This window comes from Leopardus geoffroyi, chromosome C1, assembly GCF_018350155.1.
Source record: "Leopardus geoffroyi isolate Oge1 chromosome C1, O.geoffroyi_Oge1_pat1.0, whole genome shotgun sequence".
NCBI classification, from domain to species: Eukaryota; Metazoa; Chordata; class Mammalia; order Carnivora; family Felidae; genus Leopardus; species Leopardus geoffroyi.
Window position 1 is genome coordinate 203,537,539 of NC_059328.1, and position 13,821 is coordinate 203,551,359.

Sequence of the window (13,821 nt, forward strand, 5' to 3'; positions counted from 1 at the left end):
AGGAGTCCCACCCAAATACTCTCAGTCCAGGTGCCAGAACGGTTTACTTTCTTCCAGTGATAACCCAGCTTTAGACTTAACACCAACTACCACCATGTGTCAGACCAGACTGGAATTCAGGACACTCACCCTGGCTTCTCAGGACCCACAAGGATGGAGCCCACCCAGAACTTGTGACAGGGCCAACCTCAGGCATGATAGAGTCACCATCTGTGACCCAGAGCACCCAAGTCAAAGCAGTGCTACAGGCCCCTGAGTGCTGGGAGCAGGGATGAGTGTAAGTTTGAGATGGAATCCTGTAACCATCAAACAACAGGGAAGTTCTAAAATGGGGCTCAGAGCAAATGAGTTGCAAGATGATGGGCTCAGGAAGTAGAAAAGCTTAGAATCTAGATATGGGGAGGAAATTCTTCAAGGGCTGCCGCGGAAGAAAGAATCCCAGCCATGCAACTGAAACTGTTTATTGAAACCTCAGTTCTACAAAAGCGTGAAAAACCCAAATACAAAGCAGTGGCCAGAGAGGCCTGTGAAGAGAACACCCAGGAGAAGAACTGGAAGAGAGGGAAGCCCAGGAGCAGGGTACTAAGAAGAGGTTGGAAGACAAAAGGGCAGGGCTGAAGGCGGCAGCACTCCCTGGCTCCTTTAGGCTACACCCAAGGGATGGGGTGTGGAGAGGGTTTCCCACCTGACCCCGCCTTCCCTCGGCAGATCCCACCTTGGCCCTGTCAGTCCCTCGCTCTCCTGCTTCAGGGACATCACTCAGGCCCCCAATCAACATTTCCTCCCTCCCTCACCCCACTTTTCCCCTTCCATCATAGGGAACTCAAAAGCAAAAGTCTAGAACCCAGGGAGGTGGAGAGACAGGGGCTTCTCCTCTGTCTGGCTGTGATGTGGCCCTGGTCACCAAGCTGGAGCTTTCCCTGGTACCATCGCTGCTCTGGCCAAGCAGCCAGCCACTGAGGTCTAGGAGAGTGAGTGACCTTCAGTCCTTCTACCCCACAACCCCTTAAGCTCCATTACCTAGGAGGACGGGGACCAGCCAAGGACCCAGAGAGGTACAGAGGATCTAAATCAAGCTTTCCCCCTCTAGGTTCTCAGGGATTCCCAAATCCTCTTAATGCATTTGTTGAATGCCTGCCTAGCCCGGGAAAATGAAAGACTTGAGACGGGCTAGCTCCATGACACTGAAAAGGGAACACTGCTGGGGCGGGGGGAGCAGGGGGGGCATTGGACTCCAGAGCCAGGGTGGAGCCAGGCCACGGGAGTGGTACCCAGGGCTGGGAGACCCAGTGGAGACAGTATGGTTGGAATGGTGGCAGGTGTGGCAGCTTGGGGAGTCTCTCTGGAGCTTCTGGCAAAGGGGACAGTTATGGAAAAGAGTGGGGGGGGCAGGAGGGTCTGGGGGAGGCAATGGTGGAGGAGTCAGTGAAGCCAGAAGACTGCCCCAGAGTGAACGCAGCCCTGTGTCACCATCCAGGCAGCTGGAGACGTTAACAGGACATGGCAGGCACTGTGGCACGGGAGAAGGTATGCAGGGTTCCAAGAGGCACCTGGAGGCCAGTCCAAGGTCCGGGGGGCCGGGCGAGGGGCTGCAGGGCAGCCCCAAGGACTGGTGAATTACAGCCAGTGATGCCACAGCCAAGGCCACACTGCTCACATATGCCATAGCTAACAGGCAAGACAGCTGCGGGAGCAAAGATAAGAAAAGTCAGTGCCCAAATACCCTTCCCCCAAGACCTGCTTCTGACTGCCTTCAACACATCCATCCCTTGTCTGGAAACTTGTGCTCAAGTCAGAGCTCTCTGTCGCCATCTACTCTCAAACCCCATTTCCTGAGACTTTCAGCATTTGCTCACCCCACCTTACACACCAGCCCAGTTAAGGCCCCTATCTTTCCCAATCCTCCTCACCTTTGCCAGCCGCTGGCAGAGGGAGCCCAGGGCCAACTGCCAGGCCGGCTGCTCCAGCAGCACACACAGGTCTGTGTAGGTGTACCAGCCCCGCCGCCGTCCCTGCTGCTCAGCCACACTGTTGGAAGGGGAGAGAGACAGAGGACACCTTCAACACTCCTGCTACTGGCCCAGTGGCACCCTCACTCCCCTGGGGACCCACACTGGGGAACCTATTATACACACAGGTTCCTAAACTACCTGTTGGTCCAGAAACAGAGAGCGAGCCTAAGATCTGTGTTTTAAGTAAGGTTCTACCACCCTTCCAAAGAAGATTACAAAGAGGGCAGATAGGTTTAGGAACAATTACCTTGGGAGATTCGCCTTGTTGTCTCCTCCCTCCCCCCAGTTACACCCTAACCCTAACGGTTTAGATCTAAGCCCCCAAATTCCGTAAGCCCCTCTTCCCAACTCCTAGAACCTACCAGCTCTCCAGCCAGCTCAGCACCTCAAAGATCTCCCGAGGGTCAGTGTAAAGACGCCAATCCTATGGGCAAGAAGAGAAGGGCACCAGGCCAAGTTCAGATAGGAGCCACAGCCATTTAATAACCAACCAAGACCACGGCAGCAGCTACAACCGCCACTACGGCAGACACTTTTCTTGGCACTTACTACGTGCCAGATACTGTTCCAGGAGCTTTTATATATTAACTCATTTGATACTACATTATCTGGTTTCACATTATACCCTCAGTTAAGGGCAAAGAAAGAAAATAATCCTAAGAACGGTCCACACTCATAGGGAGCTCACAGTCATGAGGCAGAGAAACTCTGGAAGCAAATAATCAGAACCCAGTGAGATAAGCTCTGACTCAGAGTGTAACATGTTGGGCCTGAAGGAATTAGGGAATGGTGTGGGGCCGGGGGGGGGGGGGGGGGGGGGGTTCCATTTCTGGCCTCACCATGCCAGGAACCTCCAAAGGCTGTGGTTGGTCCAGAAAGGCTGGGAAGGGAAGACACTAATAAGGAAAGACACAAGGAGAAGAGGCAAAAAGAAACAAAGAAACTACAGAACGCTGACTGAGAAAAGCAAAGGATGAAGGGAACATGAGGAGCGTCAAAGAAACAAAGTGAGAAATAGAACAGCTACTCACCATGGCATTCAGGAAGCCCCTCTCCAGGGCATTGAGAGTGGGCACGGCCACACCCCCTGCAGCTCCCCATTCATCATTGAAGACCTCCTCCTCCTCCCCTTCATCATAGAGGTACTTACTGGCCACCATCTGCAGGGCAGCCAGAGGTGGTATCAGAAGCGCTCACACCCGGCTCCTGGGTCACCAGGACCCAGAAGGGGAGGGGGCGTCTTACCATGGAGATCAGGAACAAGTCAGAGGACGACACGTGCTGTAGGTAGTCTGGGTTTCGATGGCGGAGCCGTTCAATGTACACCAGAGCAAGCATCATAGCACACGGGGAGATGCACGCCTCCCTGGGGGGCAGGAAGGATCAGTAATTAACCCCAAGGGTCTTTCAGCACTTATAACTCTTTTGATGCTCATCCCTGTGTCTTTATACCTTCTCTTTAGAGACAACCATTTTCCCCTTTCTCTAGGGCCCAAATACTACCACCCTATCCCCCTCAATTCCAAGCTCACCGGGACACATGAGCTACATATTTCTTCTGGAGCCGGCGAATAGGGCTGGGGGCTGCCTTCTGGAGCAGTTCCACAGCAATGTCTGCAGAAGGCAAAGGGAAGGCAGAGTAAGCAAACAACTCCTCCCTTGCCACCACCACCCCCAACTCCCCCACGCACCCCCATCCCCAGTGCTATCAGCAGAAGACCCAGATCTGTATTATCTGAAGCCTTGGGGACAGAACCACAGTAACAAAATGTATCAAATTCTCCCACCTTGAGACAAAAAAAAAACCATTCTACATTTGGATTTCAGCTCCTTCCAACAGGAAGGCTTATTTCCCTGTCACCCGAAATTATCTAGATTTGTCTTTCACCTTGCTCATTTGAGAAAATAAACGTGCCTTGTGAATTTGGGATACATATGATGTGTTTCTCGTATACAAATCAACAGTGGGGGCGCCTGGGTGGCTCAGTTAAGCATCCAGACTCTTGAGTTTAGCTCAGGCTCATGATCTCACAGTTAGTGAGGTCGAGCCCCCTGTCAGGTTCTGAGCTGACAGCGAGGAGCCTGCTTGGAATTCTCTCTCTCTCTCTCTCTCTCTCTCTCTCTGTCGCTGTCTTACCCCCCGCCCTACACACACGCACTCTAACACACCCTCTCAAAATAAATAACTTAAAAAAAAAAAAGAGTGGCACAGATTTGTAAGATAGCAATGTTTTTTTACTCACTCAGGCTAAAAAAATGTGGAATGGAAACCCAGTCCTTACACCAGACATCGATAAGTTAGCTATGAAAAAACGGTGTAGCTCATGGGGTACACCGAGTTATTTTGGTGACTGCTGACAACCCCATTTTCATGCTTCTTACTTGCCCAGGTACAAAACACTAACCTGCCACGGGGCTGGAGAGTTCCTCCAAGCTGCAGTCAGCTTCCCAGTCCCAGCCATAGTAGAGTCTCCTTCGGATCCGAGCGCTGAGCTTCTGGTGTCCAGGGAGGAACTGAAATGGCAGGTGGTGGAGGGTGAAAGGCAGGGAAGGCTACGATGGAGATCCTGGCTCCAGGCTAGGAGTGGGGTGCGGGGCGGCAGGTTCACCTCACTGCTGGTGGGACCCATGCCCCACCCAGCCCCGTTCTCTAGATTATTTGCCAATGGTAGTTTATCTACACTGAGCGTGGGGGCGAGGCGGGGAGATATCCTCCACTACTGACTACTCTCCAGCAGAGGTTCTCGGAGAAGGTCCCCGGCGGCCACCCCTACCTCCAGTCCCCTACCCCGCGACTCTCCCTCAGGGCCCAAGGAGCCGGGGCCTCGAGTAGTTAAAGCTCGAGTGGCTGCCGCCCGGCTTCCGCACCAAGCCGTCAGGCGAGTTCGCGGCGCCGCCCGGGCCGCGAGAGGAGCGCCGGGGATCCCGAGCTCAAGCACAGGAAGGCCAGGGAGGGGGCGGGCCGCGCTCTCACCGAGAAGTCCTGGAAGCCCGTGAGGGAGAAGGTGCCTTCTTCGTCCAGCAGGAGCCCGGCCAAGTCCATCGCGCCGCCACCTGCCGCCCTGAGAAAGTGGAAGGGAACGAATGGTAAGGGAGCCGCGGAGCCCTCGCCTGAGCGCCGTCCTCCCCCGCGCGGACGGCCGCCTTCGCCAGCGCAGCCCCCTGTCCTCGCGCCGGCGGCAGCAGGCGGGGCCGGGTTGCCGGGCGCCTCTTCCTGTTCCGCCCCGGGCGGGGCTCGGGGCTTCGGGCTCCGGGCTCCGCGATCCGGGCTCCGGGTGTGGGCCTCGGAGGCCAGGGCGCTCACCTCACCCAGTGGAGAGGAGACTCGGCTGCGAAGCGCGTGTTGTGCCTCTGTCCCGCGTTTAGTAGCCGCGGGGGTGTCGCCGGCGAGTCAGCGCGCGGCACTTCCTGCCGCCCGCGGGGCCCAGCCGCCAGCCCCGACCGCCACGGAGGAGCCAAGCTTGCAATCCTGGTCGCCCTGAGCCCGGGCGAGTCCCAGAACTAAGCCCCAGCGTGCCCTTGTCTGGGTGGGTAATGGGGACAATTCCCGGGGGACCACGCCACACTGAAGATGAACGAGCCCGGCTGACCTTTTCTTATCAATGTGGATGTTAATATGAGTAGAACAAAGATGCAGGACGAGTCGCTCCCAAATATGTTTTTAAAAGATACGCACATAGAACAATATACATGTATAAAATGCGTCGGAAAAAACACAGAAGAAACAACAGTGGGTACACTGTGGAAACGTGGCAGGGAAACTTACTTTTTGCTGTTTACCTTACTTTCGGTAGCTTGAACTCTAAACCTAATTACGTATTTTGTGGGGTCACTGCAGAAATTAAATGGTCACAAAGAAATACAAAGCGCCTAGTACGCTGTAAGCCTCAGTAAATGGAATTAATGCCCCCCCCAAGAGTCAACAGCTAAACATGATTCTTTTTTTTATTATTATTTTTTATTTTTTAATTTTTTTTTTCGGCGTTTATTTATTTTCGGGACAGAGAGAGACAGAGCATGAACGGGGGAGGGTCAGAGAGAGGGAAGCACAGAATCGGAAACAGGCTCCAGGGTCTGAGCCATCAGCCCAGAGCCTGACGCGGGGCTCGAACTCACAGACCGCGAGATCGTGACCTGGCTGAAGTCGGACGCTTAACCAACTGCGCCACCCAGGCGCCCCCAGGATTCTATTTTTAAACCCGCGACCCAATCTCCCGTTTGAGCAAGGGAATGGAAAAAGCTCCGATACGTGCCGGCAGTAAAGTTTACGTTTGGGGAGGAAACAACTTTACTGAGTAAGTGAAGCTGTTTTCGAGTCAGTCGAGTCACGCGCTGGTGTTTGTTTATCCGCGGAGAGGAGGGAACTGGGAGGACCAGTAAGTCAAGGACTGACTAATAGGACAGCCGCCGCCCTTCCCGTGCTGAAGCAGATCCTACTCCGGACACTGGGCATTTGGCAGCCCACTTCCTGCCCCTTCGGCCCGCATCACACCGGGAAAACCGGGCCAGCACGGGACTCCCTAGCCGCCCTGCCTACATAGGCAGAGGAAGACGGCTGGAGTGCGAAGACACGGATACACAGTCCTTCGGTCCCGTGGAGCCGGACAGCGCACAGTCACGACCCGAGATCACGACTCCAGCAACCACAATACGAACCTGCGCAGCATAGGAGCGCTGGCAGCCGCCTGTGCGCAGGCGCTGGCCGCCCTATCCCGGCGGTTAGGGTGCGTCACGTGACGGGCTCGTCTTTCCTCCGTCACGTGACGGCCCCTGAGCGGCCTCGGCTGCGCTCTCCGCGGCGTGCGCCCCCTTCCGCCTGACGCGCCCCCGGCGGCGGCCGCGCAGCCCTGGCTCCTCGCGGGCTCGGGCGGCGGCTGCGACGGGGCTATGGCGAGTGGCGGCGGTGGTGGTAACACCGGCGCGGGTGGGGGCCCGGGGGCAGGCCTGAGCCTCGGCCTGGGCCTGGGTCTGAGCCTAGGCATGGGGGAGGCCACCGGCGAGGCGGAGGAGGAGGCGGCCACGGCCGAGGCGGTGGGACGCCTGGCCACGACGCTGTGGCTGCGGCTCCGCGGCTGGGAGGCAGTGCTGGCGGCAGCGCAGCGGCTGCTGGTGTGGGAGAAACCGCTGCACAGCCTGGTCACGGCGGCCGCACTCAACGGCCTCTTCTGGTAACGGCCACGGAGAAGGAGGGGGCGGGGCCGGGCTGCGCGGGCGGGCGGGGGCGGGAGGGGCCGGGAGCACCTTTCCCGTTCCTGGGGTTGACACTTGCCTCGGGGGAGTGACCCCCTTCCCCCGTTTGTTGTCGGTCGGGGTTGTCCCATACCTCTGTCTCGGGTCTCATGGTAGGCCTGGAGGTTCCGGTTCCCCCATCGGTGGGCGCTTTTCCGCCTTTCGCGAGGGATGCGGGGGCCTCTCACCCACTCATCGCTGAGGTGCCTGTCTCTTCCTAAGGTTGCTCTCTTCCTCGTCCCTCCGGCCCTTCTTCCTACTCAGCGTCTCACTTTTGGCCTATTTTCTGCTGGATCTCTGGCAGCCTCGCTTCTTCCCTGACATCGCAGGTGAGTATTCATTCAGTAAGCGCCGTTGTGCACTTGCTTTGTGCCTGAGCCCGCTGGGTGGGTTGAATGGTGAGGGCAAATGTACAGCAGGCCCCCGGGTCCCAGGCACCACCTTAAAATTAGTGTTACTGTGAGCATAGTAGTTAAGAGTGCAGACTCTACAGCCACATTGCCTGGGTTCCATTGCTTGCTCTGCTAGTTTGCTGTGCGTGTGACCTTGTAAGAGCCACTCAATTTCTATTTCCCTCGGTTTTCTCTTCTATAAAACAAGAATGATAGAATTTAGTCGGTAAGCAACTGAAGACTAAATGAATTAATACCTGTTCTGTGCTCGTGGTAGAGGTTCAGATAGCACAGGAATCATGGGAATATTAGGTTCTGTTTTTGTTGTTGTTATGCCTGTATTTACTGAATGGGTATTTTGGAGCAATTAGATGTCACCTGTGTGTGAGCTACTTGGGATGTAAACACGAATAAGGTGTGTTTGAAAAGAGTGAAGTTTAGGGGCACCTGGGGGTCTCAGTCAGCTAAGTGTCCGACTCTTGATTTCTGCTCGGGTCATGATCCCGAGGGCAGTGAGATCAAGCCCCAAGTCAGGCTACGTGAGACTCTCTCTCTCTTCCTCTCGCTGCCTCTCCCCCATGCACGCATCTTGTGTGCTCTCTCTCTCAAAATAAATAAATTAAAAAAAAAAAAATTAAAGTGTGGGGTACCTGGCTGGCTCAGAGCATTCTTGATATCGGGGTTGTAAGATCAAGCTTCAGGTTGAGTGTAGAGGTTACTTAGAAATAATAAAGAAATCTTTAAAAGAAAGTGATTAAAGAGGGAGACAGTTGTGTAAATAGCAACAATTATGACAATGTAACTTTTCCTACGGTTGGTGTCTGAAGGTGCTCTGGGAATGCAGAGGAGGGGCAACTGTTTCTGCCCTGAGAAGTGTCTCCCAGAGCCCTACCACTCAATAACTTGTTCCCCACCTCTCTCTATAGCATCATCCCCAGAGGAGCCCCACTCTGACAGGTGAGTGCAGGCCAGCTCTTGAAGACAAATGCCCAAACCCTGTTTTGCTTTGGTGCCAGTGTCCCCACAGTGCAGGGCGACACTGCAGGGTCTGCAGAGACCCCAGCATAGCAAATGGACTGGCAACAAGTTCGGTCCTGGGTTCCTATTTAGGTGTTTGGGTGCCTGATGCTTTGGGGGCAGAGGGTTGGGAACTCTGGGCTTTGCTTCCCAAGATGAGGACAGCCTCCTTTTGGGAGGTGGGGTTGTCCAGTTTTTTAGACTGAAGATCTCATTGGCATTCTCAGAGGGATTTGAGTGCCTAGGAAGCTGGTGTCTGAGGCCTCCAGGGGTCATGTCATGTCTCCCCAGTGAGGGTGCGGGGTCAGGCGCCCGGCCGCACCTGCTGAGTGTGCCCGAGTTGTGCAGATACCTGGCTGAGAGCTGGCTCACCTTCCAGATTCACCTGCAGGAGCTGCTGCAGTACAAGAGGCAGAATCCAGCTCAGGTAACCTCTTTCATGTCAAATAACAGTTTCCCGCACTGTGGGGAAATAGAGGTATGGGAATGGGGAGGAGTAACGTGAAATCCCTGGCTGGACACTGAAGGAAGAGGGTTGGGTGCCTTTTTGAGGCAACACATGCAGCGAGTAGCCTGGTACAGGAGTAGTCTCATTTCAGAGAGTACGTTTGTGATGTTTTGACACTGTTTCCTGTTAAGGGATATCAGTCTGAGTTGTAGGCGTTTGATGATGTCTATTGTAAGCTTACTGAATTGGTTGTCTTGGGCATTCTCTTGACTAGACTAGATCACTGCATCCCCAGAAGGCATACCCTTCCTTCCACCAGCTGAACAGCAATTTCTTGCCCAGATGAGTGGGGCATATACCTCTCAGACCCTGTTCTCTTCTCTGCAGTTCTGTGCTCGAGTTTGTTCTGGCTGTGCTGTACTGGCTGTGCTGGGACACTACGTTCCGGGGATTATGATTTCTTACATTGTCTGTGAGTAGGCTTTAACCCCTGCCTTTCCCAAAGCTGGTTCCTTCTCTTTCCTTGGACTGGGTCAAAGGGACTGGCTAGCCCTAAGGGAGGATGGTGCACTTTCTTTTTTTTTTTTTTTTTTTTTTTGATGATCTGTTTACGGAGATCTCCAGGGGATGCTGGAGTGTTAGTGATGGTGGAAGAGTCATCTGGGCAGGAGAGTGGTAGATGTGGAGGGAGAAGGTTTGTCCAGCCTCCAGAAAGCCTTCAGCAATTTCTGTTTAGGGACCAGTTGCATGAGGGCCCTCAGGAAATAGGCATAGGAAGCCCTGAGTGGACTCTCTAACCTCCAGTGCTGAGCATCCTGTTGTGGCCCCTGGTGGTTTATCATGAACTGATCCAGAGGATGTATACTCGCCTCGAGCCCCTGCTCATGCAGCTGGACTACAGCATGAAGGCAGAAGCTGATGCCTTGCATCACAAACACGACAAGAAGAGTAAGGGGCTCCCATGCCCAGGAGGGGGGTGTGGGGGAAGGCATCGGTTTATGGCTCATGAAGTGCCCTGGAACTTAGATACTCTAGTCTCTTGACCACGTTTGTCCCCCACCACCGTCTCTGCTTGGTCACTGCCCTGCTGTTATTTCTCTAGAGCGGCAGGGGAAGAATGCACCCCCTGGAGGTGATGAGCCACTGGCGGAGACAGAGAGTGAAAGCGAAGCAGAACTGGCTGGCTTCTCCCCGGTGGTGAGGTCCAAGGGAGATGGGATGCCAAGTAGAGGCTGGAGGAGAATCTGCTTCAGAGCAGCTACTTCTCAAGAGGCAGTGGGCGGGGGTGCTTTTGAAAAATCGGTTCTTTTATTTTCTCATCTGTTCTGTTACCTGGGTTCTCCTGCAGGTGGATGTGAAGAAAACCGCATTGGCCTTGGCCATAACAGACTCAGAGCTGTCAGACGAGGAGGCTTCTATCTTGGAGAGTGGTGGCTTCTCTGTATCCCGGGCCACAACTCCACAGCTAACTGATGTCTCAGAGGGTATGAGAAGCCCTTTGTCCTCCCAGTCTTCCTGTTCCCTGTTGTGGATGCTGGCCATGTTCTCTGACTGTCACCCCCAGAAATGTTTTTTCTGGGAACTGATCCTGTAATTCGACTTCAAGCTCTGAAAGACCTTAACGCCTAAGGCCTGGTCCAGTATTCTATGTCCTGAGTTCTCATCCTTGAATTGACTGCCTGTTGTGAGAGTTCAGAACAGCAGGTCCATCCACCCATTCCTGACTCTTTGTTTTCTGCATAGATTTGGACCAGCAGAGCCTGCCAAGTGAGCCAGAGGAAGCCCTGAGCCGGGAGCTGGGGGAGGGAGAGGAGACGGAGCCAGTCCCTCCTGAAGACCTGCTGGGCCCTCCTCAGGCCCTCTCAAGGCAAGACCTGGACTCGGAAGAAGAAGAGGAAGATGTGGTAGCCAAGGAAACCTTGCTTCGGCTCTCGTCCCCCCTTCACTTTGTGAACACGCACTTCAACGGGGCAGGCTCTCCCACACATGGAGGGAAGCTCTCCCCTGGAGGACCAGCGGAGACACTGAGCCCGGAGGCAGTGAGTGGTGACCTCCCCACTCCACCGAACACCCTGTCACCCCTACTTTGCCTGGCCGAAAGTGACCCGGTCCCCTCCCCCTCAGTGCTCCCACCTCCTCCCCAGGACTCGCCCCAGCCCCTGTCTGTCCCTGAGGAAGAAGAGGCACTCACCACTGAGGACTTCGAATTGCTGGATCAGGGCGAGCTGGAACAGCTGAATGCTGAGCTGGGGTTGGGGCCAGAGACACCCTCAGAGCTCCCTGATGCTCCACCCCCTCCATCCCTAGGGCCCGACACCCTCTCTCTGGTACAGTCAGACCAAGAGGCTCAGGCCGTGGCAGAGCCATGAGCCACGGGGGAAGGAGTTGCAGGCACAGTAGGGTTTCCTGGCCAGGGACGTCACCGTTTCCTCTTTTCCCTACTCTGGGGGGGGTCGTACATGGGGAAGCTGGCTGTCAGATGGTAGCCAGTCCACCCTCTGCCTGCCTGCCTGCCTGCCTGCTGTCCCAGGCCTGGAACAGTGCCCGTGCCTGGGATTGGTTTTAAGTTTGTAAATAATTTTACACTTGGGTTAGTGGATGTGAACAGGGCTAGGGAAGTCCTTCCCACAGCCTGCACTTGCCTCCCTGCCTCATCTCTACTCTCATTCCACTATGCCTCCAGCCCTGGTGGTCGTTCCCTTTCTTTTTCCTCCTATCCTCAGGGACCTGTGCTGCTCTGTCCTCGTGTCCCACTGGTTGTTTAGTTTGGGCACTTGACCATTTGTCTTTCCTGTCCCGTGTTCCTCTCTGCTTTATATCCTGCCTGTGTCCTGTCCTTAGCAGCTCCATCCCCGCTCTTTGCCGGCTCCTTCCCAGCAGGTGGTGGCTAAGCTTTAGGGAGGCTCCTGTCTGGGTGGTACAGACTAAACCTGGGGTGGTGGGTCAGGCCGGTGGTTATGCACTTAACATCACTATAGCCCACATAACCTGCACCGCGCCCTTGCCCTAGATCATCCCAGCCTTTCGTGATGAGGGAGGAGAGCGGGAATCCCACAGCATGTGCACCAGCACTGCATTAGTGAGCAGGAGCTCCGTCTTGTTGGGATGAAGGGTCCTCTTACTCTAGGAAGGAATAAGGCGACCGCTCTCTGGGCCGTGAATGGTCCCGGTGTGGTGGGACCCCCTACTAGGTCAGGAAGTGGACAGTAACATCTGTGCAGGTGTTGAGTGGAAAAATAAAGTGTTGATTGGCTAGAACTGCTGCTGCCTGCCTGCCTCGCTGTGAGCTGCCTCCCACACTGCTCTGTTCCTTCCTCACCCCTCACCCTTGTGCCCTCAGACTTGTTCCTGGCTATTTATTTACCTTGGTGCAAAACAAGGCCAGAAGCAAGGATTACCCCAACAGCCCTAACTTGCCCTTAGTCATCTTCCCTGACAGAGTGATCTGTACAGTGAGATTTAGCATGTGTGAATAAAGTGTACGCAGGAGGAAACTGCCTTGTCTTCCTGGTCAGTACAAATCGAGGACCAGAACGATCGTTTTCTGCCATGTTGCCTACACCCTCAGTGTCCCCACAAGTCCTGTCCCGTCCGCATATTCACAAGTAGCTCACTCAACCGTGACTTGTTTATACTGGGGACCCAAACAAGACCTATACCCATATCAAAACTGCTTTGAGTCCAAGGAACACTGAAGAAATAGCACGAATCAAAAGCAGAATATGTGCGTGGCACTCTTCCAAGCGGTTTATTATATTTATTAACTCATTGTTTCCCCTCCTAATCCTGAGACACATAGCAACTCCATTTTACAGGTGGGCTAACTTTCCTGAAGACCACAGTCCTACTAAATGATGGAGTCTGGATCCAAACTTAAGCAGTTTGGCTCCAGCGAACGCCCTGGAACAGGAAACTCCTGTTCATTAAAAGGGCACAAGTGGGGAGGTGTTGGAGGATGTAGGAACTATAGAGAACCAATCTAATAGCTTCATAGAGTGGACTCCGGAATCCTTGCTCTTTAGGGGGAAGAATAACATTAGAGAAAGCCCTGAATTGAGCAGATGGCCTCTTTGAGGAGTTCACGTTCTCTGCCTTCAGCTGGAAGCATACTGTACTGCAAGGCCGCCTGATTTTGGGGGGTTGACTCACATGCCATGTCTCTCCTAAGCACGTGAGAATATTTTCCTCCACTTATTTCATCTTTTCCTGAGGGACCATCCTTTAGGGTTGATTGAGGCCCTGTCCTCTCCCTCCAAAGGACCATGCACTTCTAATCATCTGGCGGTCTCCGAAGGGCAAAAGTAGAGTTCTAATCAACAAACGGGAGATTCAAGAAAAATAGAATTAACTGATCAGAAAGACAATAGCTGCCATATGCGTCACCTTGAATCCATTTTTTTTTTAACTGAATTTTATGTTTACTTATTTTGAGAGGAGGGAGGGGCAGAGAAAGGGAGAAAGAATCTCAAGTAGGCACTGTGTCCAGTGCTGAGCTGGATGCAGGGCTTGGTCCCATGACCCCGGGATCATGATCTGAGCTGAAATTAAGAGTCAGATGCTTAACTGACTGAGCCACCCAGACACCCCCATTTCCTTCTTACACTTACAGTCTGAAGATAGAGCCAAAAGCCTTGGATCAAAACATTCGCCATAGATTTGAAGTTCATGAGGGTCAATTCTTGACATTCACCTTGGTCTGATGGTTGCTACATGTCTGTCTACA

At 54.1% G+C, this 13,821-nt stretch overlaps 2 protein-coding genes across 6 annotated transcripts; one reads left to right on the top strand and one right to left on the bottom strand.

The window, feature by feature from the left end:
• Positions 1-445: 445 nt before the first annotated feature.
• On the bottom strand, positions 446-6,687 carry CNPPD1 (cyclin Pas1/PHO80 domain containing 1). Of its 4 annotated transcripts, none has more exons than XM_045481317.1 (9): positions 6,669-6,687; positions 4,987-5,074; positions 4,418-4,526; positions 3,545-3,626; positions 3,258-3,378; positions 3,044-3,172; positions 2,375-2,436; positions 1,911-2,028; positions 446-1,684 (listed from the first exon to the last, which is right to left on the bottom strand). In XM_045481317.1, exons 1-9 carry the CDS (start codon positions 6,677-6,679, stop codon positions 1,139-1,141), a joined length of 1,266 nt encoding a protein of 421 aa, XP_045337273.1. In that variant the 5' UTR covers positions 6,680-6,687; the 3' UTR covers positions 446-1,138. The 4 variants fall into 4 exon arrangements, with proteins under 4 accessions (XP_045337273.1, XP_045337276.1, XP_045337275.1 ...); XM_045481320.1 differs by lacking the exon at positions 6,669-6,687 and adding an exon at positions 6,305-6,416; XM_045481319.1 differs by lacking the exon at positions 6,669-6,687 and adding an exon at positions 6,266-6,374.
• A 101-nt stretch (positions 6,688-6,788) lies between these two features.
• Positions 6,789-12,592, top strand: RETREG2 (reticulophagy regulator family member 2). Of its 2 annotated transcripts, none has more exons than XM_045481315.1 (9): positions 6,789-7,180; positions 7,464-7,570; positions 8,560-8,590; positions 8,942-9,077; positions 9,486-9,570; positions 9,903-10,046; positions 10,201-10,292; positions 10,447-10,582; positions 10,842-12,592. In XM_045481315.1, exons 1-9 carry the CDS (start codon positions 6,900-6,902, stop codon positions 11,465-11,467), a joined length of 1,638 nt encoding a protein of 545 aa, XP_045337271.1. In that variant the 5' UTR covers positions 6,789-6,899; the 3' UTR covers positions 11,468-12,592. The 2 variants fall into 2 exon arrangements, with proteins under 2 accessions (XP_045337271.1, XP_045337270.1); XM_045481314.1 differs by having other exon boundaries at positions 6,818-7,180; positions 10,201-10,295.
• Positions 12,593-13,821: the final 1,229 nt, after the last annotated feature.